The 25,927-nt window shown below is 45.4% G+C and overlaps 1 protein-coding gene across 3 annotated transcripts; it reads right to left on the bottom strand.

Annotated features, from left to right (window-relative positions):
* Positions 1–656: 656 nt before the first annotated feature.
* Positions 657–22,717, bottom strand: LOC135906805 (sulfotransferase ssu-1-like). 3 transcript variants are annotated; one of them, XM_065438401.1, is made up of 3 exons: positions 22,566–22,717; positions 6,380–6,586; positions 657–1,932 (listed from the first exon to the last, which is right to left on the bottom strand). In XM_065438401.1, the coding sequence occupies exons 2-3, from the start codon at positions 6,572–6,574 to the stop codon at positions 1,189–1,191; spliced, it is 939 nt and encodes a 312-aa protein (XP_065294473.1). In that variant the 5' UTR covers positions 6,575–6,586; positions 22,566–22,717; the 3' UTR covers positions 657–1,188. The 3 variants fall into 3 exon arrangements, with proteins under 3 accessions (XP_065294473.1, XP_065294472.1, XP_065294474.2); XM_065438400.1 differs by lacking the exon at positions 22,566–22,717 and adding an exon at positions 13,126–13,302; XM_065438402.2 differs by lacking the exon at positions 22,566–22,717 and adding an exon at positions 2,026–2,128 and having other exon boundaries at positions 6,380–6,519.
* Between the last annotated feature and the right edge of the window lie 3,210 nt (positions 22,718–25,927).

Here is a 25,927-nt window from a genome sequence, read left to right as displayed (position 1 = left end):
CGCTCTGAAGATAGTACATAACTGCACGCTTTCCTGCAAGCGTTGATGAGTTGGTGCACCTTGGAACGAAGCACCGAAAATTCGTTGCTTCGGCCGGGCGAGGCCTCTTGAACACGTGGTCTACAAAACGACGGGTGTGCCGATGCATCCCATCATACTAGGCGTATGCTTACATACACACACACATTATATATATATATATATATATATATATATATATATATATATATATATCATGTGGGCATGTACGTGCACAAGCAAGTGTCGAACCAATCATTCAAGGTTGGTGCCGTATAGTAGTGTTCTGAGGGTGGCCAACTACATCATTACACTGGGAGCGGCACTTTGGGCACGGCTTTCATTACGTGAGGTAGCTAACCTTTATTAGGAGCCGAGAACAGCGACATCCCAAAGATTAGGTAGACGACCGATTCAGATGTAGACTGAAAGAACACGCGCCGGTACTTCTGCCCAGCGTTCAACACTATTGTGTTTTACTCGGCGAGATAACTTTTCATCTGCTGGGCTTTCCTAAAAGAATGTAGTGGTTGTGATCAGCAGTTCTAGCAATCTTAGGTCCTCTGAAGTACAGAGACGATGCTTGGTCATTGGGTTGGCCATTGTTTCCGAAATAACGAACACAGTAACAATAGGAAAACGATGTTTACGAATTCATTTATTGATTATTATCGCCGAAAATATATCACTGCTTTAAGACATTTTATTGATATTGATAATGAGTCTATGCAATTTGCCAGAGAAAAAAGAAAGGAAAACATGGAAATCAGCAAGGAATGACATGAGTACTTTAGCCGTCCTAGGTTAATTTCAATTTATCCTCTTTCAATACAAGTCGGGCATCTTACAGACCATTATATTGTGAAATCGATCTTTGTTTTTCGAACACTATCAGGTACTCAGATATGGCATATTGAAGGCATTTTATATCTATGTAACATAAATGATTACTATTTGCGTGCATTCATTAACCTACAGTTAACTCACCAAAATACTCAATAAAAGCTTACTCTTTGTTATTGCAAATATGTAGCAGTGATGTCAGAGTCACTACATAAATATTGTTCAGAAGATGCGTGGTCCTCCAAAACACCAGTGTGACCTAGGATATTATGGAACCAGCATAAAAAAAAGAAAAAGATGGCGAGTGAATTTGAGACACTTTCAGTTTCATGGAAGTTCGACGTCCTCCCAGAGGCTCATAACGGTGCTTTCCTGGATTTTCAAAGCTATTCTTTCCTTCATTCGCTCTATCTGCTCTGCACTGAAGTGATTTTTCCAGTCGCCAACGATGGCCTTCCGCACAAAGTCTCCGGTCATCGGTTTCATTAAATCATCAGCAGCCTCATCGTTGAGAGGCTTGCACTTGCCCCCAAGGGCGGTCATCTCGGCCACCTCTTCGGTCCACCTTCTAAGCTGGACGTTCAAACCCATCATGGTTTTCACACTTATTGTGTCCAAGATCCTTTCTAACACCTCCGGCTGCTTGCGGAGTTTGTTGCCGTACTTGTCTCCCAGGAAGTCAGCGATCTTGATAACTGCAGCGCTAGGGTCCACTTTAAGTTTCTCGTAGGTTATGAAGAGGACGTTCTCGTCGTGCACATGATTGTACCAAGACAGTAACTGGTCAAAGTAGTCGCCGTAGTCTACTCTCCCTTGTAGAAATAGACTCAAAAACTCGTCGAATGATCCATCGGCAAAGCGGTACGCCGGAAACGCTCTGGTGTGGTGGTAGAAAGAAACGCAGCAGTCATATGGGTTTCGGGCCACGAATATGTACTTCGCTTGCGGTGAGTAAGGTACGCGATGAAACGGCAGGTGAGTCTTGATTGCACCAGGTCGTGGCATGTTCTCGACGGCTTTGAGTCCTTGAGCCTCTAGGAAGGGCGTGTTCTCCATTAAGTCTCGAAGATTCTGCGAATATTGCAAGTTGAATGTTATATACATGAAAAATGAAGCCTTCGTTTTGTTATGTCAGACTAGCGCCACAGAAATAGAGCCACCTGCCTGTATTAGCGCTAACTGTTGTCGGAAATGTTGAGTGTAGTGTAAGTTGAGTATCCGCACAAATGAAGCACTGGCCGCATAGGGGAAATCAACTTCAAGCCTGCTAAAAAAGTAGAAGCGAACATTTTGGAACATAGGAAATCGTGTATCTGCATAGCAAGTTAGCACTTAACTAAAGTGAGCAAATATTAGGTGCTGCTTGACCCAACATTTTCACTAAATCAGCGTTATTTTACGAATAAGTTAAAAACGCCCTCCAACGACACACTGGTAGACAACAAGTATCCTGCCACCTGTGACAGGGCGTGCAAAGCAAAAAAAAAACGCACAATAAAAACCTGACGAAATAACGCAATGTTGGAATCGAAGCCACGCGAACATCGTTTGCGTTAGACGTAGTAGTTCTGCAGAAACCCGCAAGGTGGAGGGAAATAATTAATAAAGAGAAAAACAGACATCCACCCGTTCGCAGCAAATCCTACAAAGGAAACCCGTGCGGGTTTCTCGAAAGAAAAGCCTCAGAGTTGAAGAAAAATTCGTCATGGACCGGAACGCTCTTTTTTTCCCTTTAATAATCGTTTACGTTAGGCGGGTAGCAGCAGAATGACATGATATAAGCAAAGCCTCATCGCCACAAGCGATGACGCTTTGCTCCCCAATGCTAGGCAGTGCTCAAAGTTGTATACATAGAAACAAAAATACACCCTGCGATGAAACAATGACAAAAGACAATCGCCGGAGAGGAGCGAAAAAAAGGATTCGCTTTATTCAAGAGAAAGTTCACGAAGACTGTATAGGCAGAAAAGCAAGAAAGTGGCACCGTGAGATCCTCGAGCGTATACTTTTTTCTATGTTATATTGCCTACACCTGTCATCAACGATCTTCCTACTACGAACCTACACCATCTTTGTCCTGGTGACGCAGACAGCTAACAGTTAGGGGTGATGAGGCTGTGTTAAGGTCTTCCACTAAACTGCATCTATCCACTAACTAGAACAAGCTTCACGGAATTTAGATTGTTTTCGATGTGAATTATATGTCATAGAAGATAGGTAGCTGAGCCTTCCGTAAAATACTATAGTCTTGAAAGGTCTACGCTAGAAGACACCAATAAAAGAGGAAGGAGTATGACATTTGTTGTGAGGGCATTTGTGCTGCCTATTCCGTTCTTCTTTCTTTTTTGACCACAAATGCCGTTGCTTGCGTAGCGCTGAAGCAGAGCAATCAGCCTAGTCGCATTCTTAAATATTTAGGAAGAAGAATAAAAGAAACCGACGGCCTCAACGTTTGTTAGCTGCAATCACAGGAAGCGCCGTATATTGATGCCGTAAGGCAGCGCACGAGACTTGACTGGCCAGCTGCGTGACCTTCCAAACTCACGTTGTACCTGACGCCCATAGTTGGAAGCCTCTTCCACATCCGCCGACATTGTCGCGAGTGCCGCTGGCTAACAAACTCAGTGCTATGTTCTGCGTGCATACAAAAGCACCGAAGAAAATCGACGCTAAGCCAGGTGTCACCGTAGCGCAGTGTGTAGCAACTAACGCGCGTCAAGGAAACTATGCTCGTTCCACTCCGACCCACGGCAAGTTGCCTTTTCGTTCACTTATATTTACCTTCTGCTTTTTAATTTTATATTAAAATATTGTAACAGTTGAAATTCCCGATGGAATTCTGAGCTCCCTTTTCTGTTGGCGTAGTGCGGTTGTCACTCTTGAATATTACAAGACGCTTCTGAGGAGATGAATCAGAGCGCGTCAACCAAAAGCGAATGTTTGTGCTCTCCTCGATGGCTACAGTGCAACCGCTCGTGCCTCGTGGCTTCCAGAAAGTGCTACACAATTCGTGTCGAGCATACAACCAGGGGCGATATAACATAAAGCTATTCCAAACTTTTCTATTCGAAATCTGCAATCAGCCCTCCTCGATTGGTCAAAATCTTTCTTAGACCACCCCACTTCTGTTTGTCACGCGACGTCACGAAAACCACGATATGATATGACTTCTACACTCTGATTATGCCTGATTGGACCGAACAAAAGGAAAATAGCTATTTCTGATTCGACAAAATTTCGTAATCAGTCCTCGGCTATTGGTCAAAATTTTTCGGGTTGCATTCGCTTCACCTGCCTGTTGCGCAACGCCACAAAACTGCAAAAACTCACAATGTCAATGACGTGTACGCATTAAAGATGTATTAATGTGCCGAACAAAACTGAATTTTCGTCCGAAAGGCATAAAACATGGCTGCTGCCGATCACTCAGGCCCTGGCTACGCGCACCTGCCGGAGAGCATGGGTTTATTTACGTGTAATAAAGGATTTGACTTGGCAGCGTAACGTTTTAGAGCACTTTCGGCTTGTTTACCACCTCGCTCTGCCAACTCTTCCTTGCTGAAGATCCATTTTAGCGGCATTCTTTAACTTCCGTTGTATGCCACCGCAATTTTCGACCAGCCACCACAAGCTAAGTAAGGGAAAGCGGACCAATCGCAGACGGCGACGCCAGCCTCTTCATCCGGTTATCAATTTTCAGTGCACTGGGTCGGCCCCACCGAATCCGTTTCCACTTGAGCGTGCTCCTCGCATCGTGTCAGCCAATTACATAAGACAAGCCACTCAGAGTAGGCAACGTTATTCGTTTTTCAAGCAACCAAAAGTGACCTCCTACGAACGAAGAGAGCATTTGATTGGTCTGTTCAGACAACCCTGCGGGTTAACGCCCTCTGGTTGCGTCAACGGTTACGCACATTTGACATCAGGAGGTTACTATAAAAACATATTGGAATAATTGTACGTTATATAGCCCCTGCAATGAGCCCTCCACAATTGGTCAAAAAGATTTTTGGACCACCCCTTCCCCGTTTCGCCTTTCTGTCACGCGTCGTCACAAATGCCGGGATAGCTCCCAGTCTAATATGACATATACACACTGATTATGCGTGATTCGACTGAACAAAAGAAAAATAATTATTTCCGATTCGACGCTTTCTCGCCATTCATCCTCTGCTACTGGTGAAAAGGTTTCGGGCTGCACCCAAATCACTTGTCTGAAACTCGACGTCACAAAACAGCGAAATCTCATTGCGCCAAAATAACGTGTACGTGTTATAGATGCATTAATATACCGAATTAAACTAGATTTCTTTCTGAATAGCCCGACACTGCCCCGTTCCGAAAGGAAGAGAAGATGGCTGCCGCCGATCGCTGAGGCACTGGCTACTCACTCATAACAAAACTTTTTGCATGGCCATATAAATTTATCGAGCAATTTGGACACGTTTACGACCTCGCGCGGCCAACTCTTCTTTGGTAAGGATCCGTTTTAGTGTCATTCTAAACGTTCCTTTGCATGCCACCACAATTCTCTACCAGCCACCGCTTGCTGAGTGAGGGAAAGCGGACCAATCGCAGACACCGGCACAACCCTCTTCGTCCGGTTATTTATAATCAGTGTACTGGCTCGGACCCATCGAAACCCTCTCCACCTGAACGTGCTCCTACTTTTTTGGCCGCCAGTTAGATAACAACCGCTCAATATAGGCAATGTTAGTCGTCTTGAACGCAAACAAACGTGACCTAACGACCAATACCGCAAACAATAGCCCAATCAAACAAAGAGAGCGTTTGATTGGGCTATTCAGGCAACGCTGCCGGTCACCGCCCTATGCTTGCGTTGGCGGTTACCTAAATTTGACGTCAGATGATTGGAATAAAAATATATTGCAACAGTTTCACGTCATAGCGCCCCAGATTACAAAACAATCGCGAACCATGACAATTGAAACAAGTGCGAACGAGGCCAAACCAAGCAAACCAAACGAGCGAAAGCGAGAGCTTATGCGAGATGCCGATAGTGCGAAACGAGTGGTCCAGCTCAGACCAGATACGAGTACGCATCGCGCGGTCGGGCGGGTCCGCATGACACCAGTTTCCCGCGCTCACTTCACTGAAGGCGCCGCTCTCATTGGTCTCTACCGTTCGCGACTCGCGTCCTTCATCCCCTGCTTCGCGTTCTCTCTTTCATCTTTCGCTGCGCTCGCTCGCTCGCTCGGTAACACCGCCGATTCGGACGTTCGGTGCACGAACGGGTGCCTAAGACCTGTGCTCTAAAACAGAACGCCATTGGACTGCTGAAAAATACAGCGCGGTGCAGATATATTGACCTTATAGGTTCAGGGAAAATCACAGTAATGTCAAAGATTTCGCTGTGAGACCAGATATTTTCGTTGCTAATGCTAGTGACCGCAACACAAGTGCCAACGCATCCTGGGTATGTCATGGCTCGCAATGCATTAGCACGCTCGATTGTCTGGCCACACATAATTTAATTCTAGGTTAATCGCAAACAAACCTTGGGTTTGGAGCCGTCGTGGTAAATCGCATAGACAATTTGCTGCATCCATGTACTCCCACACTTTGGAAATGACACGATAAAAACGTCATCAGGCTTGGGCTTGTATGCGAGTGCTTCTTTTATGACTGGTTCCTGGAATATGTAGCTCAGATGCAGTCCACAAACATCTCGGTAGGCGTGGTCACGAGCCATGGTAGAAAAATCCTGCGTTGAGAAATGTTGGCGCTGAAGCACAGAACGCTGCCGAGAAGATTCTGGAGAAATAGCGTCATTGTCTTTCTACTACACTACAACGCGTAAAAACATTAAAACTCAAAGCTAAAAAAGCAGAAAAGAGAGCAGTTTTCTGTTTTATTTAACTATCTTGCAAAATGTCGCTTTCGTAGCTTGATTCTTTTAACTGCTTGTGACGAATATATGTGGGCTCAATGACCTTTAGCCTTCTCACTTGAAAAGCGCCCATGGCATTCGCGCTTAGTGCTGGCCTGTCTGTTGTCTCACACTCGGTACGAGAAAGAACAATGTCTGTACAAACTGAATTAAACGTCTAATTAGAAGACAGGGCAGTGGCCCAGTGGAACTATTTGTAGTCTTCGTTAACATTGCTAAGAACAGCTGCTTCCCGTTTTCTTCTGCCGCAGTATCTGATATGTGCAGGAAATTCTTTTCAATACTTACCAGACTCGTATACTTTAAATGTTGTCTTTTGTTTGATATAATTCTAAGATAGGCGAATTGTCACTTATTCTCGCCTGCACTGTAGTACGAAGAAAAACGTAGCACCAGCGCTTATTTCACTTGCATGTGTCTCGCATCTTTGTGATCTTGAAATGTAGATGGTCCTGCACTGAGTCTGAAGACACTACTGAGACAGTTAAGGCACTTATTCTACTTTATTGTTAATTGCTCTGGCGTTCGATAGCGCCCTTGATTGAGTGGTGCTGTCCGCGCACTTGTATCCATTCAAGAATTCCTTCCCTCCTTTCCTTTTTTTCTTCCCTTAATGCAGGTAGCCAACCAGATGCCATTGTATTTATCATCCCTGCCTCCTTTATTCCTTCTTTCTCTCTTCCTCTCTCTCTTTGGCCAGGAAGTACTTGACATTGCGTAGAGAGGCACTTGTTTGACACGAGCAAGAGCCCACAGAACATAATGAGTGTGCTTGTTTACAGAGGCTTTGAAAACTTGCATTCAGACTTAGCAAAGGGAAACCACGTCATCTTCTAATAGAAGTACACCTTTTTGACACTTGTAGGTTGCTTGCAACAACCAATGTTAATTTCGACTGTTAATTTAAAAAATCCAACCATGATTATCGGCTAGGGCTAGGTAGCGCTGTCGCTCGGGACACGTTGTTGCCCTGGAGCACACCGCATACCTAGTAGGGAACGTTCACTGCTAATGGCTCCCTTGTTGCAGTCACCGTCAAGAGTAGAAATAGACGTGCACGTAAGGCGTGCACTTTTAGAGACGTGAACAGCGCTAAACTTCGATAAGACGCAAAACAAGAAAAACGCCAATGAACATGCTAGATACGAAGAGATTCATTAATGATGTGTCGCTGACGCAGTTCATTCATTTACCTCCCAGGCTCCCGAAGGAGTATTGCATAAGGAGAGGATACAGGTAATTAACCAAAAAGAATGAAAAGTAGCAGTTTCGCAGCGAAAGGCGAAGCATCTATTGCAATTGAAAATTAGAGCACAGCTATATGAAGTAAGTACAGTAGTGTTGTCGCCCCTGTAAATTTGCAGTAAACACAGGCATACTAACTAAATTAACAGGCAGGGTGTCACGCGCGCACAAGCAAACATGAACACATTTCACTCCATCACCACGGGAAATGTCAAAACGCTGTCAAAACGCTGGGAAAACGCTGGGAAAACGCTGCTGCGAGGAAGCGCGGCAGCAGCAGCAAGCGAATTGACCTTCCTGCGGCCGCTCTCACGATAGCGAAGTACTCCGCGAAAGCACAGCTCTGCGCCGACTCAGTACCCGTTTGCAGATGGCTTTCAATACGCAGCGGCCGGGCCGGGCGGGCGCGGCAGCCCGGGCCGCCCGGAGTACAAGGCGACGCCGGGTGGGTGGGTGCGTATCATGGATAATATTATGAAACAGTCAATTCAGTTGTTCGGTTCTTCTTAGATAAAGATACGAGAGGGATAAAAAAGACTTAATGCTAGTCACGGTATAGTCGCTGTGATACTCTCTAACAATAAAGCAGGTGGTGCGGTTCCGAACTAACTCGAGAATCTTGATTAGGTAAGCTTTGAGGTGAGTAGATATGGGCCGGCCATTCGAGTTGAGGCCTTGCGAATGTCTGATATGCGACTTGTCTAGTAAGGGCAAGAGTACTGCGAAGGCTAAGTGTAAGATAACGGAGCGTACCTGAAGCTTTAGCAGTTACTTTTTCAATGCGCGCAGAGCATGACAAATTAGGGGGAAGGATAATGCCGAGGTACGTGTACGAGTTGATCCGTGTAACGGGGTTCTTATCGAGCGCGTGAACGAAAGCCGGAAATGTATTTTGGGGGAACATGTTATTCGTTTGTATAATTGCGTGTTCAGGGTTGTCGCGATCCGAGAGGTTGCAGTGGACCACCAGGACCAGAGCACCAACGTAGCAGGCTCTTAGAACGCACTGGCGCGTGCTCGCGGCAGAATCACTTCGTAGCACTAGCGCGTGCAGTGCGTGCGCCGCGCACGCACTGCCCGCTTTACTTTCCTAAGCTATTTGCATTGCCGACAGAGGGCGCCGACCTTTAGCGCACGCCCGTAGTGGTGTCGGTGGGCGCTAGAGCGTCATCTGCCCAGAAGAGAACCACTTAGAAGTAATACGGTCAAGATCTCGTTGAAGCGCGACTTGATCAAAAGGGAAGCAGATTTTACGACAGATCACGTAGTCGTCTGCGAACGAGCGAATGGATGATGTTATTTCGGATGGCAGGTCGTTGTCATATTCTGTTCAGATGGCGTACGCACAAGGCTCGGTGCGAATGCTGACTGGGCTAACTGGCCGGCAGCGCGTTTATGTCAACGGTTGTAAAAGCGCCACCTCGTGGCGGCACAGTAATTTACGCAGACCGATGGCAACAAGGTAGCATTCCTTCCTCCTTTAAGAAACGATGAAAACAAAAAAACAACAGAACAAGCACTATAATGCGCATACACAGGGTTCAGTTTGATTAGTGGGGCACATATCGCATAACTGCTTTCCGCACGCATGAGCTGCGGTGAAGGGGAGTCTGAGGGGGAACCGCTGTCTTTGGGGCATCAGGGTAGACCGCTGGCTTCGAGGGGTCCTACAAGGCACTGGCCCAACTATCCGAATCACTGGATACATGTGCCATTCAATTCACTAGACTAAGCTCTCGTAGTTTCAGTGGTGCTGGCGGCCCTAACTGGGGCGTCGGCCGCGGCGGCACCCTCAGTACCCAAACGCACAGCCGGCTCCGCGCTTGGAACATCCGGAGGGTTTGTCTGGGGCCCCCCAGGATATTCTGACATGACCGCGCTTGACGGTGGTGCCTTGTCCCCTGGCGGCCATCTGGTAGCCTTAGCACTGACACAAATCCTTTGTCCGCTTCACCGTTGCCAGTACCCAGACAGAACCTGGATGAAAATTGCGAGCAAGAACAGTGGTTCCTGCTGGCGTTAGTACGGCTGCTGGCGATCCTCTGAGAGATCTGTTGGGACGTCACTAGTCTGAAAACCAGGCCGTAGTAAACCAGCGCCGTTTTCAGTTTCCGGCCCATGAGAACCTCAGCGGGACTGCACCTGGTTATTTCATGAGGCGTTGTCTGGTATGCAAGCAAAATTCTCGCCATCTGGACGTGCAAATCATCCCTCAATTCCTCTTTCTTTAGCTTCTACCTAATGTTCTGAACCAGACGCTCGGCTGCTCCATTAGAGGATGGGTGGTACGGCGGCACAAAAATTTGTCGGATGCAGTTTCTACGCAAGAAGATATTGTATTCTTCACTAGCAAACGCTGGGCCATTGCCGGATACGACCATATCAGGGAGTCCATGCGCAGCGAACATTTTTCGGAGGCAGTCAATGGTGGCTGCAGCCGACGGTTAGCATACGGGGAACACTTCTATCTATTTCGGTTATGCGTCGACTGCTATGCATAACTAAGCATTGCTGAGTGGTCCAGCATAGTCTACATGAATCTGGGATGATGGCCTCTCAGGGAACGGCAATGGCTTCATGACATGACGTCATCTTCCATGGCTGGCCACCAGATGTGGCTACGGGTCACTGCCTTCATTTTCACAATTTCCGGATGCCCTTCATGCAGTAGTCGTAGTACCTCGGTCTGCAAGGACGCGGGCACAACCACCTTGCTTCCTAGCTGAATGCAGTCGCTCTGAACACTCATTTCATGAAGGAGAGTGACGTACCCTTTCCACGGTGTTTCCCGGGGGATTCCCTTACCAGCCCATAGCGCTTCGCGAAGATGTGACAGCCACGGGTTTTCGCTCGTAGCGGCTGCAATAGCTTGCGCTGACAACACTCTGGGGTAACACCCTTGGAGCATAAAGATGTCCGGTGATTTCTCGACGTGCAGCTCAGCTGTTGGAAGAGGGAGCCGGATCAGTGCATCAGCGTGCGGAATGTGGCCACCTGGTCTGTACTTCAACACGTAATCATAGCCTGACAGGAAGAGTGCCCAGCGGAGTAGTCGAGGTGAGGAAGACTCTGGAATCAACTTATCTTATGCGAGAAGGCCCAAAAGTGGCTTGTAATCGGTTGCTATTTCGAAGGGCCGCCCCAAAGATACTGTTTGAAACGTGCCACTCCGAACACAACTGCCAAGGCTTCCTTATTGAAGTGGCTGTAGTTTCGCCCAGCTGTGGCCAGGCTTCTCCACGCGTAGGCAACGGTTTCGCAATGATAATACCGAACGCTTCCATACAGTTCTTACCGAAAAATGTCGGGCACGTTCCGCTCACAACTAACAACGGCATCGTTGCCTCGCGCATGCCCATCTTTAATGTTGCCGTGATCTTTCCCAACACGGCCGAGAGCTCCCCAGAATAGCTTTTGAGCCTCTCGTCAGTATGTTCTAACGGCTTCCATAGAAAAAGAACGGCAAGTTTTAAACCGCTTATTATTGAAACACTGGCCCCGATATCCAGTTCCATCACTAGCGGCACACTGTTTACAAGACATTCAATTTTCATTGGTTCTGGTCCGGAAGCGCGAAGTGACCAAAAGGTGTGTTCATCACCTTGTCTAGGCTCTGTTTCTGGAAGGTTATTCATGTTCTGCACGGAGCGGGAGCCTGTCCCATTTCTTCCATTGGTTGCAGATGCTTTGCGTACTCTTTCGGGGTGGACCCGCTGACCGCATTTGAAGCAGGTTTCGTTCCCGGCAGCGCGACGTCGACCTGGTGCTTCCCATTGCACCGGGCGCACCTTTGTTCGGTCACCTCCCTTGTTGGCCGTTTCACGAAGTTTGTCAACTGTACCAAATCCGTAGACATGGACGAGGCGCATAGCATATGCTAATCATTTCTTGCGGTTTCTATCGCCATCACAAGTTATTTTTTTTTTGCAGTTTCCAGATAGAATTCTGCGCTTTCCAATAGGCGGGTCTGCATTCCGGAGTCATTAATTCCACAGGCAATCTGATCGCGCGAAATCCGCTCACGCACTGCGCCAAAGGCGCAATCATCTACAAGCTTGTTAAGTGCAGCTACGTAGTTACTGACGGCCTCGCCTTCCTGCCTTTTCCTTGGAAATTACTTGAAGCTTGCGACTACGTCAGAAACATTGGGCTCGGAAGTGTGTGCCGAAGGCCATGAAGATAGCAGCGAGTGTTCATCGCTCTGCTTTGTTGGCGATAGTGTACATTCCGTAGCAGCGAGTGCGTTGCTGCACCGCAGCTTGCCAGAAATACCGCCTTCCGTTTCATCATCATCATCAGCCTGGTTACGCCCACTGCAGGGCAAAGGCCTCTCCCATATTTCTCCAACAACCCCGGTCATGTACTAATTGTGGCCATGCCGTCCCTGCAAATTTCTTAATCTCATCCGCCCACCTAACTTTCTGCCGTCCCCTGCTACGCTTCCCTTCCCTTGGAATCCAGTCCGTAACCCTTAATGACCATCGGTTATCTTCCCTCCTCATTACATGTCCTGCCCATGCCCATTTCTTTTTCTTGATTTCAACTAAGATGTCATTAACTCGCGTTTGTTCCCTCACCCAATCTGCTCTTTTCTTATTCCTTAACGTTACACCTATCATTCTTCTTTCCATGGCTCGTTGCGTCGTCCTCAATTTGAGTAGAACCCTTTTCGTAAGCCTCCAGGTTTCTGCCCCGTAGGTGAGTACTGGTAAGACACAGCTATTATACACTTTTCTTTTGAGGGATAATGGCAACCTGCTGTTCATGATCTGAGAATGCCTGCCAAACGCACCCCAGCCCATTCTTATTCTTCTGATTATTTCTGTCTCATGATCCGGATCCGCAGTCACTACCTGCCCTAAGTAGATGTATTCCCTTACGACTTCCAGTGCCTCGCTGCCTATTGTAAACTGCTGTTCTCTTCCGAGACTGTTAAACATTACTTTAGTTTTCTGCAGATTAATTTTTAGACCCACTCTTCTGCTTTGCCTCTCCAGGTCAGTGAGCATGCATTGCAGTTGGTCCCCTGAGTTACTTCCGTTTATCCTCAGTCATATTGTTCGCAGCGAACTAAAGGAAAACACGCTCGTGATATTCCGGCCACTCACTTGTGCTTGCGTCGAAAGCTTCCAGCCTGCCCACGGACGAGGTTCTTGTTGAATCCAGTGGCACCGGCGCTTTCTGCCGCGCCGGAATTGCCGATTTTATCTCTGGTCACCAGTCGTCACGTTCTGCCCAGATAGCGTACGCACGAGTCTCAGTGCGAATGCTGACTGACCCAAGCAGCCGGCAGCGTGTTTATTTCAATGGTTGTAAAAGCGACACCTTGTGGTGCTACAGCAAATTGCACAGGCCAATTGAAACAACATAACAGTCGTTAATATGAATCAGATAAAGTAATGGTCCCAGTACGCTTCTTTGTGATGCGCAAGATGTTACTTCGCTAATACCTAAAAGGCCGTTAAAGAGGACCCTGAATTGCTTACGGAATCACAAAAAAAAAAACAACTCTAATTCCAGATAGTGTTAGATAATCGACATTTAAGCATGAAAGTTTAGCTATCAGACGGCAATGAGCAACGTGATCTAAAGCCTTAGCAAAATCAATGAAGATGTAATCTGTGTGCGGGCGCGTATCCATGCTTACACAAATATATGCACTAAACTCGACTAGCTGGGTTTCACATGATAGTTCTTTTCTAAAGCCATGCTGATGTTCAAAAAAGAAGTTATTTTCCAAGTGAAGTGCTGCGTTTGGAAACATGATGTGTTCTAACAGTTTTTAGTGATATTCGGCGGTAATCCTTAATAGCGCGCCTATCACCGGACTTCAAAACGATATAACCTTACCGACCTTCCAGCGATAAAAAATTTCCCATTTTGAGTGGGACTGTTGAAACAAGCGAGAAAGGACGGTGCTACAAGTTACGTAGTGCACATTTAAATATTTGCGAGTTCATATCATCCATGCCGGAAGAACTTGGCATCTTGAGATTACTAAGCAACCTAGCAATACCAATTGTTGCAACATTGATTTTGGACCACGTAAGGCTAGTTGAGTTCGATGGGTGTTGGTGCTCCCGAATTGTATTCCTTTATGAATATATTCCTTTATACGGCGGTGAAGTTATTGTTAAAACAGACGCCGAAAGCGTCCGTTTTGTGTGTATTTTCGATTCAATTGTTTTTATCTGGGTAGAAATGCCATTATTTATGTGCAGTGATGCCGGCGATGTATCAGTGACGGAGCTTTTCACTGACACAATATTGATTTTACCAGCACGAAGGCTACTCGACAATTGCATTACCTCTACATCAGTTGACGCCTGCCATTTTTTTTAGTGCGCGCAAGTCATTACGAATCTCGTGCGGGCCGGATTCAATAGGTTGCAATGTTTTGAGCACGTTATCCAGCACATCTGGCCAAGCGTTAGATTCAAGATCATAGAAGTACGCACAGCCGAAGTATGCATAAATAAAGGTTTTTGCAATGCTTCAGTAAGGCCAGCAACTCACCGGAGCACGACACCTACTTTTCAGACAAGTAACGCAATTCAAGCAACCACCCTGAAACAAGAGCACGGGTGAGCCCTACACCTCTGAAGCGGGATCTTGCCCCTGCGCGCCGGATGCGGACGGGCGCCTAAATTCGACGCAGCCAGTGCTATCAGTTGAAGCCGTTGGTTTTGTAAATCCGGGTTGCCAGCAGAGGAAGTCAGCACCGTCCAAGAGCGGCGCTTACGTCCAATTCATGGAACGCTCGGTTAGCTGCCTTCAGAGAAACGGATCTGTTGCGCACAGGGCGCAGGCACAGCTAGAAGAAGGGACACCCGAAACATCCGCACGGGAGAGCATGCTATGCCTGAAGCGGGGTCGTGCCCCGGCGTAGCGGATGCGGATGTTCGCTTAAATGCGGCGCAGCTAATGCTGTCAGTACAGGTGCGCCTGGAGACGTCGGCGCGCCGCCGCCGATGTTTCTTGTCTGCGATATCGGCGCGCCCATCAAATAGGAATAAAGATTTCTTTTTCAAGTCACTACAACTTTGTTTGAGATTTTGTGCTGTCTTGTACTGACCTACGGGGCAGAAACCTGGAGGCTTACGAAAAGGGTTCTACTCAAATTGAGGACGACGCAACGAGCTATGGAAAGAAGAATGATAGGTGTAACGTTAAGGGATAAGAAAAGAGCAGATTGGGTGAGGGAACAAACGCGAGGTAATGACATCTTAGTTGAAATCAAGAGAAAGAAATGGGCATCGGCAGGACATGTAATGAGGAGGGAAGATAACCGATGGTCATTAAGGGTTACGGACTGGATCCCAAGGGAAGGGAAGCGTAGCAGGGGGCGGCAGAAGGTTAGGTGGGCGGATGAGATTAAGAAGTTTGCAGGGACGGCATGGCCACAATTAGTACTTGACCGGGGTTGTTGGAGAAGTATGGGAGAGGCCTTTGCCCTGCAGTGGGCGTAACCAGGCTGATGATGATGATGATGTTCGATTCTATTGCCTGTGTCAATCATGGAATTATGATAAGGAGGGGAGCAATGAATAACACAATACAAACAAACGTAACTGTGTTCTCGACGCGTCTGCGCTTGCGTGTCGTCACAATTAAGTGAACGCAAGGTGGGATTCCGAAACTTCTCCTTCAAAAGCGCAATATGGCGCAACGAGAAGAAACATTGGCTTCAGAATTGCGGAATCAGGGCTTGAAGGTCGTGGGCACTGTAGTTGCGGCTAGAATCGGCGATATGTCTGATACCGGCATCAACGCGAGCGGTGCAACTTCCAGCAAGGGATTAATATCTGGCCCCGATGTGTTTCAGATGCCGGCTGGCAGTTTCTGCATTATTACGGCCGTTGCATTTGATGGAATTTCTCTCTATTCCTTCATGTAAAATAATATTTTTACTTGCCTACTGCATGATGCTGTTTCTTCGTAACATTCATGTGAAAAATTGAATGTAACTGAGACCGATAGCTGCAATGAAATAGAAAGCAGTTTCGACGTGCAGGTTAAAAAAAGCTCTTTTCTTCTGTGAAATGTTTGTGCATCCAAGCAGTGCCTGCATTTCTACTAAACCACAGGTCGCTCGTTCAACCTGCTGATGACGCGTTAACAAATTGATCAAATTTGTTTTCGACCGCGTCATAACAGCTGCATTTTTTTTTTGAGCTGCCACAGCTGAACATAAAATGTTCACCCGCTGCAGAAAAAAGTATTTTGATCCTTTCTTCTTAAGGAAAAAGGGCGTTATAAGAAAAGTTGCATAAGGAGATGGTGAATAATATTCATAAGTGATTTTGCTTACTGTTTAGTGACGAAGGTGCAGTATAGCATCTGCTGATTGGTTGACAGCTTAAGGGCTGAACCCGGCGAAAGTTGGTGATAGAAAAGCTCTTTTTTTACATGAAGCGTCTTGTATAAACACAATCTCATTCATAACAAGTCGAAGCAAAGTTAACCTATATTGAGAATGTCACGGGCATCGTTGCTGGCTTAGCAATTCTAGCATATCTTATTGATGATATGTGATTTATTGTAGGGTATCCCTTCCTGAAACCTGCCTGTTGCCTTGTTTCACTAAAGTCCAGTGTTGCGCTTATTCTATTGGAGATTACCTTGGCGAATGTTTTATACAATATTCGAAGTAACCTAACTGTTCGATTCCTTAACGTCTCCCTTTTTGTGGATTAGGATAATGTTGCAATTCTTCCAGTTCTCTGGCACCCTTGAAGTCAATAGACAGTTCGTATAAAGGGCCGCTAGTTTCTCAAGCATTGTGTTTCCACCATCTTTGATTAAATCGACTGGTAGTCCATCTTCTCCTGCCGCTTTCCCCCGTTTCATGCCTTGCAAGGCCCTTCTAACTTCACTAGTCATAGAAGGATCCTCTGTAACTTTTTCATTACTACTTCGAATGGAGGTATTGTGGCTGCTTTGGGTAATGTAAAAATCAGTATAGAATTCTTGCGCAGCTTTAAGTACATCTTCGAGATTGCTGTCCATATTACCCTGCGTATCTTTCAGTGCATACATCTTGATTTTTCCGATGCCTAGTTTCCTTCTCGCAGTTTTTAGGTACGTCCATTTTTTACTGCTTCCACAATCTTTCTCACGTTTTTTCGACCATTCCTTCTTTTCTTCTTCTTCATTAGTTTTGACACTTCTGTGAATTCGATCTGATCTCTTCAGTTTGACACTTTCATTCTTTGTCTTTTCTATATTAGGCACTTTTTTACTTGGAAGAGCTTACCTACTACTTGCACTGTCTCGCCTCCTACTTCAATTGCTGCTTCTGAATCTAGCCTAGTTGCGGTTTCACTCATTGCATGTATGTCACCTTCACCTTGCTGTTCTAGGGCTGCATATTTGTCTGCAAGTGCCAACCTGAATTGGTCTGCGTTTACTCTTACTGCGTCTAGATTGGCCTATTTGTTCTTGACCAATTTTACTCTTTCCCTCTTCAGGTTGAGGTATATACTAGCCCTCACTAAACTATGATCACTGCACCTTACTCTACCTAACACTTCTACGTCTTGCACTATGCTGGGATCGGCAGAAAGTGTGAAATCTATTTCATTCCTTGTTTAACCATTCGGGCTTTTCCAGGTCCACTTTTCTCACAACGCTTCCTGTAGAAGGTGTTCGTTATTCGCAGCTTACTTTTTTCCGCGAATTCTACATGCATCTCTCCTCGAGTTCTGCTAGAATCCACACCATAGTTGCCAATTGCTTGTTCACGAGCCTGCCTTTTCCCGTCTATTGTATTGAAGCCACCCAGGACTACTGTATACTGAGTTTGCACTTTTCACATCCTCAATTCAAGATATTCACAAAACTGTTCTCTTTCTTTATAACCGTAACTGGAGGTTGGAACGTAGGTTTGTAATACCTTTATTCTGTACGTCCTTTTCAGCTTTATTAAGACTACTGCTACCCTGTCAGTTATGCTGTAGAATTCGTCAATGTCGCCCGCTATGTCCTCATGGATTAGGAATCCTACTCCGAACTAATTCTTTCCTGGTAATCCTCTATAGCAGAGGACGTGGCCATGTGTCAGCATTGTATAAGCCTTACTATTTCTTCTAACTTCACTAAGGCCAATGATGTCCAAAACAATGCCCGATAGTTCCTCAAAGAATCATTCTGGCTAGCTTCACTCGAGAGCGTTCGGGTATTAAACGTAGCAAGCGTTAGTTTCCATTGGTGGCCAGTCCGGATCCAGAGATTCTTAGCACCCTCTGCTGCGTTACAGGTTTCACCACCGCTTTGGCCACGTGACACGGTGGTGCTGGGGACTGAGAGCCATTGAGTAATCAAATGATCAATTTACAAGAGATTGGCCGAATATTTGCACCACGGCGGCCAATTCCTGCTCTGGCAAGGGAGTGTCTTATTGAAGCTTAATGGGTCTTCTTAATTTGGTTGCACCTGGAATAGTATAGCCCCACTTGCTTTTGGCGTTTTCGCCGATGTCAGGCGCCTCTCCAAGCCTGGAAATGTAGTGGGCTTTGGGAGATGAATTCTAGTTTCCCACTTTCATAAATGAAAGGGGGAGGATTCGAACTTCTGTCTGTCGCAACCGACCATCCTAGTGCTGGAAAACATGCTTGTATTTTCCGCGGTATACGTGCTTTGCTAGTCGCAGCAGGTTGCACAATATAGTATTTCTAAATGGTTCTTATATTGGAGTTTCGGAGTCTCCCGCACGCATGCGGCGATGAACGTGGCTAGCTACACGACATATTTTCGGCGAATTTGAACACTGCTCCGAAGTAATGTAAAAAAAAGAAAATTGAGAAAAGAAAACTTTCAGCGCATACCGGGAATTCACGAGTTCAGTATGGACGGAGGAACACCAAACAGCTGGCGGTCTCATCTGCCTGCCTGAGGCAACGGAGAAGTCTTTCCGAACGAGACGGAACTGATACTGATGCGCCGTTCAAAGGTGAGACATCGGATGTGAGGAGAATGTAATGGCGGAGACTTTCGCTTAAAGGGCAAATCCACAGAGTGGGGAGACGAGCCGCCAGAACAAAATTGTAAAGACAGTACAATTTCCCCCTAAAAAAGTAGACACAGAGCTGACTTGTTTAATAATTACTTTAACTCAGTTTTCCCCACAGACAACGCATCCCACCGCATGTCCAGATTCGTAGGTCCAACTACATAGAACATCTTCACATACCCGAAGCAGGCATTTTTAACCTTTTGCTATATATGGACATCAAAAAGCAACCAGGGCCTGATAACGTACCGAATTAGTTTCTCACCCACTACGCCGAATGAGTGCCAAATATCTGCATATAATCTTCAACATGTTATTAACTTCTTCTACCTTGCCCTGTCAGGGGAAGATGGCACAGGTGATACCATTTCGCAAGTCGGGCAGTCAAGTTGATGTCACCAACTTTTGCCCAATGTCATTAACAAGCACAATAGCCAACTTACTCCAGAAGATTATTCTGAAACATATCACTACACACCTTGTAAAAGAACGCATTTTGTCACTATCTCAACACGGGTGTCGTAAAGGTCTTTCCACAGTTACACAACTAATTCAATTCATAAACGACATCTCTTCGGCCATCGAGAAAGAAAAACAGATTGACCTTATATCACTTTACTTTCCTAAAGCATTTCACCGGGTATCACATCAAAAACTAACAAAAAAATTACAGGTTACAGTAGGTAAAGACAACTTACCTGACTGGATTAGCGCGTACTTAACCAACCAAACCAAGTTTGTAAAAATAAATCAACAGAAATCCCAAGGGACAGAAGCTACATCAGGAGTGCCGCAGGGCAGCGTCCTGGCTCCTATCTTATCCTTCTTAACTTTTTATTAACGATGTACCCTCATCTAATATAACGAACATCAAGCTTTTCGATGATGATTACATCATTCATAAAAAAATTATCTCTCCCTCCGATCTTATTGTACTCAACAATGCCTTAATAGCAGTATCAGAATGGTGTGCGGAATGGCAGATAACATTAAATGTAACAAAATCTCCTTTGCTAACAATAACACGTAAACAAAATACATCGCCGACATCGCCGACATCGCCATCGCCGACACGCAAGGAACTGCAGCCAAGCAAAAAAAAAATACTTTTGAATAGTGATTTCAAGCGACTTTTGATGGGAGGCACACGTAACCTATGTTACATCATCCGCCTTAAGCTATGTTCACACTACGGTCGTAACGCGTGTAACAGCTCTTTCGCCGTGTCGAACGTAACGGCTGTAAAAAACGTTATGGCAGTTAAGCCGGCACCTTTGTTCACATTTACTGCTGCGTAAATTACGGCTTTTCCAACAGGCCAATCAAATTTGGAGCTGCAGAATAGACGTCACCAGCGGTCCATTATGGCTCCTGTCAACATGGGAGCGCTGCCCGAGATCGAAGAAATTCACGCTCAAAACAAACTTATAGTCATGTATTCAATCGCCCAAAGACGACAAAGGCGAAGCATAAGGGTTTGGGTGCGGCAAGTATTTCTCGACAGAGACGTGGACGGCGATTTTAACAACCTTTTCGCCAAGCTTCGAGTTGGTGACGCTGCGATGTTTCATAACTTCATGCGCATGTCGCCCCAGCAGTTCCGCTTCCTTGAAAACCTGGTGAGACCATACATCGAAGTTCGGAGCGCGCATCTGCGGCCATCGATTTCCTCGGCAGATAAACCAGACGAACTGAAAACAGTCTCGCATGGCGCACTGCACAAATTTTCACGAACACAGCCTACCTAATCGTGCGCACGGAATGGCGGAATAGCACTTCCCGCGCGCGGAGCTGTCTGCAGATGGGAGGACGGAAGTGTCGTCACCGGTTGTTGAAAACCGAAAGCTTATCGGTCATTGGCTGTGTCGCAAGGGTAGTAATATCACAGCCGTAAATGTTGCCGACCCTTTAACACTCTCACCCACGATTTTCGCGTGAATTGCGCACGTTGGTACCTTTACGTTCGCTGTCTGAACTAGACGCATACACTTGTTGCGCTTCCGTTTACGCATGTTACGAAAAATCGGCGCCTTACGAACGTAGTCTGAACATAGCATTAAACAGATTATTCTTCTTTAAAAGGTGACTCCGACCTGCTCCACCTAAACAAAGTTCTTAGCCTACAGTACCTTTATTAGACCTATACTAGAATATTCAAACGTAGTTTGGTTCCCGGCCACAAACAATTAAATTAGCAAGCAGCAAGGTGTGCAGAGAAAGAGGGTTAGGTTTGCCTGCCACAAAGATGGTCTATTCAATGCACCCTCAAAGTTAATTGAAATGCCTGGACTCCTAACATTAAGTAATCGTGCTGAATTCGCACGCCACAGCATTCTGTTCCAACTCCTTCATAAGCACCTTGAGATCTCAACATTTCTATCTAAATGCGAAACTATCCAATCATGCCACAAACATCCCCTAAGCTAACAAGAATACCGTTTCAACAGAAACGGTCTCGCATATTCATATTTCCACAGGCAATTAGAGAATGGAATAGATTAGACGAGTGTATAAATTTTTGAATTTACTTGATGATACTTACGTACTACCCATAGTGAAAATCTTGAGTACTTTTATTTTGTACTAAGGCAACTATTGAATGTATTTATTATGGGCTGTATGTTTACTCGTAATTTTTTTACTGTATCATTTTTACTCCCTCAACCTGAAATAGTATTTTATAAAATCTGTAACTCCGTATTTACACTTTATTTGTAATTGTATTTCTTGTTTTGTTTTGCCCTCCTGCAATATTGATATTGGCAGTATGTATTAAATAAATAAAAAGTATGGTTCTGCGCCATGCGTAACATAGGCGACCATGGAAGTGGCCTTGCTCTAGGCTTGGAAAGCGCTTATGGTATGCCTCATTTAAGTTACTGCGAAGGCGTCTGCGATGAGTTAGACATTATTTCAACACCTCACGCAGGAAAACTATTGACGTCCCTTTTGCCGCCGCGCTTGCGGTACTTGCAATTTAGCAGTTGTTAGTACATGCTCGTGATCTACGGGAGTACAAACAGAAACACGTGAAAACGAATATAAGTGGAAATGGAGCAGAAATAAATGAACGCAAACTACGACATTTCTTACTTGATCCAAATCTATATGTGAACTTTGCAACTGCTGTCGCTAGGTTATATCTCTTCCCTTATCCTTTGCTTGATACTGAAAACATTCTCATCACTTTTGTCTCCTCCTTTTGCGCGACAACTTCTTTATGGGGGGGGGGGGGTTCTCTCTAGAAAGTCAGCGCAAAGCATGTCGGTATAGTAAGTCTAAGCGCATTTCGTATACCTCAAATGCATGAAAACGTGCTTGAATTATCGGAGATATACGGGTTTTGCTGATCGCGGCCGGTTGCAGAACATAGTATTTCTCAATAGTTCTAATATCGTGGTTTGGAAGCCTCCCGTACGTATGCAGCGATAAACGCAGCTAGCTACACGATCTATTTACGGCGAAATTGAACACCGCTTAAAGGAAATGTGAAAAAAAGAAGAAAATGATAAAAAGAAAAAAACTTTCGGCGCTTACCGATATTCACGAGTCCCGTATGAACGGAGGTGCACTACACAGCTTGCGGTCTCGTCTGCCTGCCACAGGAATCGAAGAAGACTTTCCGAATGAGGTTGAGCTGATAGTAACGCGCCGCTCAAGGCTGCGATGTCGGATGTGAGGAGGATGCATAAGCAGATACTTTAGCTGTAAGGGCAAATCCTCAAAGTGCCGAGTCGGGCCGTCAGAACAATAGGGCTCTGAGCCGCGCGTAGAGTAGGCGACCTTGGAAGCGACCGTGCTCTATGCTCGGACAGCGCTTATACGGTGCCTCGTTTAAGCTACAGCGAATGCATCTGCACTTAACGTATGGCTAAAAAACCACAGTACAGAGATGGGCGATACACCGATTAGCCGTATCCGATGCTGGGTGCATGAAGGTACAAACTGCACTTGCTATCTGCTTCGAAAGAAAGAGATGGTGTCTCGAAACGCTTTGCCAATGCGCAGCCACTAATGCCTTTCCCTGATGTTTGCCGTGGGTCTGTGCACGCTTTGTTTACCACTGAAGGGAGCTCTCCAAATAAAAGAAATGATAATATACCACTCACAATGGGCTCTCATATTGCGATAGCTAGCGTCTGCGTGGCGGACAGCTCCCAAGGCATGCTTGTTTGCTTAGTTCGTTGCTTAGAAATAGCTTGAATCCGTTTTCTTTTTCTTTCGGGTAAACAACGCTTCCTGTGCTCTCTTCTAGCCGGGTCACAGTAGAGTTACAGGAAACTGCTAGTCAATTTGCTGCGTGAAGGGCCGTTTGCGGCAGAATAAAGAGCGCACACAGCACACAGACATCCGTTCCTTCAGCTGGTATTAGTGGAGAGACCAGTGTGCTTACCATTTTATTTTATTTTGTGCGTATGTGTGTGAGGGAGGAGGGGGCGTAGCTGCCATTTGCCGTATGGAAATGTGGTGATTGGGATAGTACTCCCAGATTCCATCATTGTTGTCTGCGGACTTGTAAAGCGAAGCTATCTTTGCCTACTGTCTGCCTCCACCCAGGCGTTTCTTGTGTGAAAGCACGTTAGTAGCGTCGCTTGCCGAACAAGAAACGTGTTGAACTGGGTCTCTATATTTCGCTGTGACAAACGAGTGATATCGATAAATGCATTTGAGTACGTGTCGTACTTGCAACATCACCTTCGTCTTCGTGACACAAACACTCAACTGCTACCAGGCTGCGCGTGTGTAATGCGCTACTGCTACTATACCGCGTCAAATGAGAAAAGCTTCGCGTCATATGGAATCCAACTTTACATTATACTTCCTTGTCTCTCACGCATCTTTTCTTGTCCCATCATCTTCACGCACTTCTTGACAATAATATTCAATACTTGGGGTTTTAGGTGCCAAAACCACTTTCTGATTATGAGGCACGCCGTAGTGGAGGACTCCGGAAATTTTGACCACCTGGGGTTCTTTAACGTGTGCCTAAATCTAAGCACGCGGGTGTTTTCGCATTTTGCCCCCATCGAAATGCGGCCGCCGTGGCCAGGATTCGATCCCGCGACCTCGTGCTCAGCAGCCCAACACCATAGCCACTGAGCAACCACGGCGGGTTTCTTGACAATAATCCGAGGTGACTTCGACGCTCATCACCATCTTCGAAAAATACCAATACCCGTACAAAAAAATTATTGAGAAGGCATTGAAATATTGTTGGTCAATGTTGAGTTTTTTATTGAGGAATTATTGAGAGTATGTTGGAGAATTGTTGGGTTGAGTGTTGAGCACTCTTGAATATTGGCCACTGAAATCGAATTGAAACACCATTGGGTACCTCAATGTTGAAGAAGTGTTAAGTTACCATTGAAAGTCCATTGTGCTTAAACGGCCCGTTGTGTTCGATAAGTTGAATGGTTGTTGAGTTACCATTGATTCTGCGTTGAACTAACGTTGTGGTAGTTCTGTTGACTTGTTGTTGAGTTATTATTGCCACAGCATTGAAAAGCATGTTGTGGCACAGTTGAGATGCCATTGAGACTTCAGAAGTCCCCATTGAAATATGATTGACGTTTCGTTGGGCTAGTGTATTTTTATTCATATATTGAATTTGCTTCGCTGTTCACACTTGCATGCATCGGTGCCTGCTCGTAAACAAAATAAAAGGAGAGACTGATCAACTTGAAGTACCTTTATTTACACTAAAGATGCGTGCACGTGAAACATTATTACAGTACATAAGGCACCACTACATCGAACCTGGAGACATAGGCTAGTACCTACAGCACTCTAGCAGTGTAAATACATCTGAAAAAACCTATACATATGAATCAATCAAAACGATCACTGTGCTCTTCACTTTCGACTTAAGTTTATGACTAGAAGGCAAAGCGACTCAAAAGGCAGGGCTTAAGCATACCCTTGTAACAACCAACTTTGAACACATGAACATTTGGAGCTGCTTGCATGTGAATACACAAAAGACATCTGAATATGTTGCATTAAAATGTTGCGCACACTAACACATCACAGGAAGAGCTACGGCTGACTGTGAGAAGGCAAAATAACCAACTTGAAACAAATGACTTCACGTAAATACATACAACCTTCAGTACACGTCTTTCACCACGATTAAAATTTAATGAAGTACCAAAGGAGACTTGCCTGATCTTTGTCTTCGAGATATATTTTCATGTTGCCCAATTATTTTATAAAGTAACCTCACTCAACTTAGCTATTATTTGACGAGACATCATTTATAAAGTTGTCGGGCATGATGAACACCTGAATCGTGTTTCTGACAAGCCAGGATTGCTTTCTTCAGAAATAAACTTGTAAAGCTTTTGTGTAATGAAAGCAGCTTATCTGCCTGGCACAAGTCAAGAACAAACAGTACACCATTTGATTATGTTAATTTGGGGTACAGAAGAGTTCGTTAGTGGCATTTCCTCAATTTAGTGAGCTCATTTTCAGGTAATCTTTCTGGATTTGCACAAAGCTAAATAAAGCACTTTTTGGGGCCTTTTATTCCTATACCCAGCAACTAAGTGCTACCTCAGTCAATAAAGAGATAAGGAAAGGCTAATACCTAGAACGATAAGAGAAAAAATAATTATTTAGCACAGAAAATTGGTAGTAACACATGGCTAACAGAATTCCAAACAGCGAAATAAATGGTCACCTGCAGTTTCAGTATCAAGCACCCCAGAAATAGTCATAAAGTATGAGAAAAGGTTCCAATGACTCGACAGCCAGATTGCTGAGACAGTGAAAAACGCCAATAAATGCATATACGAAACACCAATTACCTCAATTTCACAGATAAAATGTTATTAAATAGCACCAGAATTTTGCTGCATAAAATACATAAAGGCTGCATAAAAAGTGGGACAAAGCAGTAA

The sequence above is a fragment of the Dermacentor albipictus genome, chromosome 7 (assembly GCF_038994185.2).
Source record: "Dermacentor albipictus isolate Rhodes 1998 colony chromosome 7, USDA_Dalb.pri_finalv2, whole genome shotgun sequence".
Lineage (NCBI taxonomy): Eukaryota > Metazoa > Arthropoda > Arachnida > Ixodida > Ixodidae > Dermacentor > Dermacentor albipictus.
Note: the sequence above shows the minus strand (reverse complement) of the source record. Positions and strands in the feature narration are given on the sequence as shown.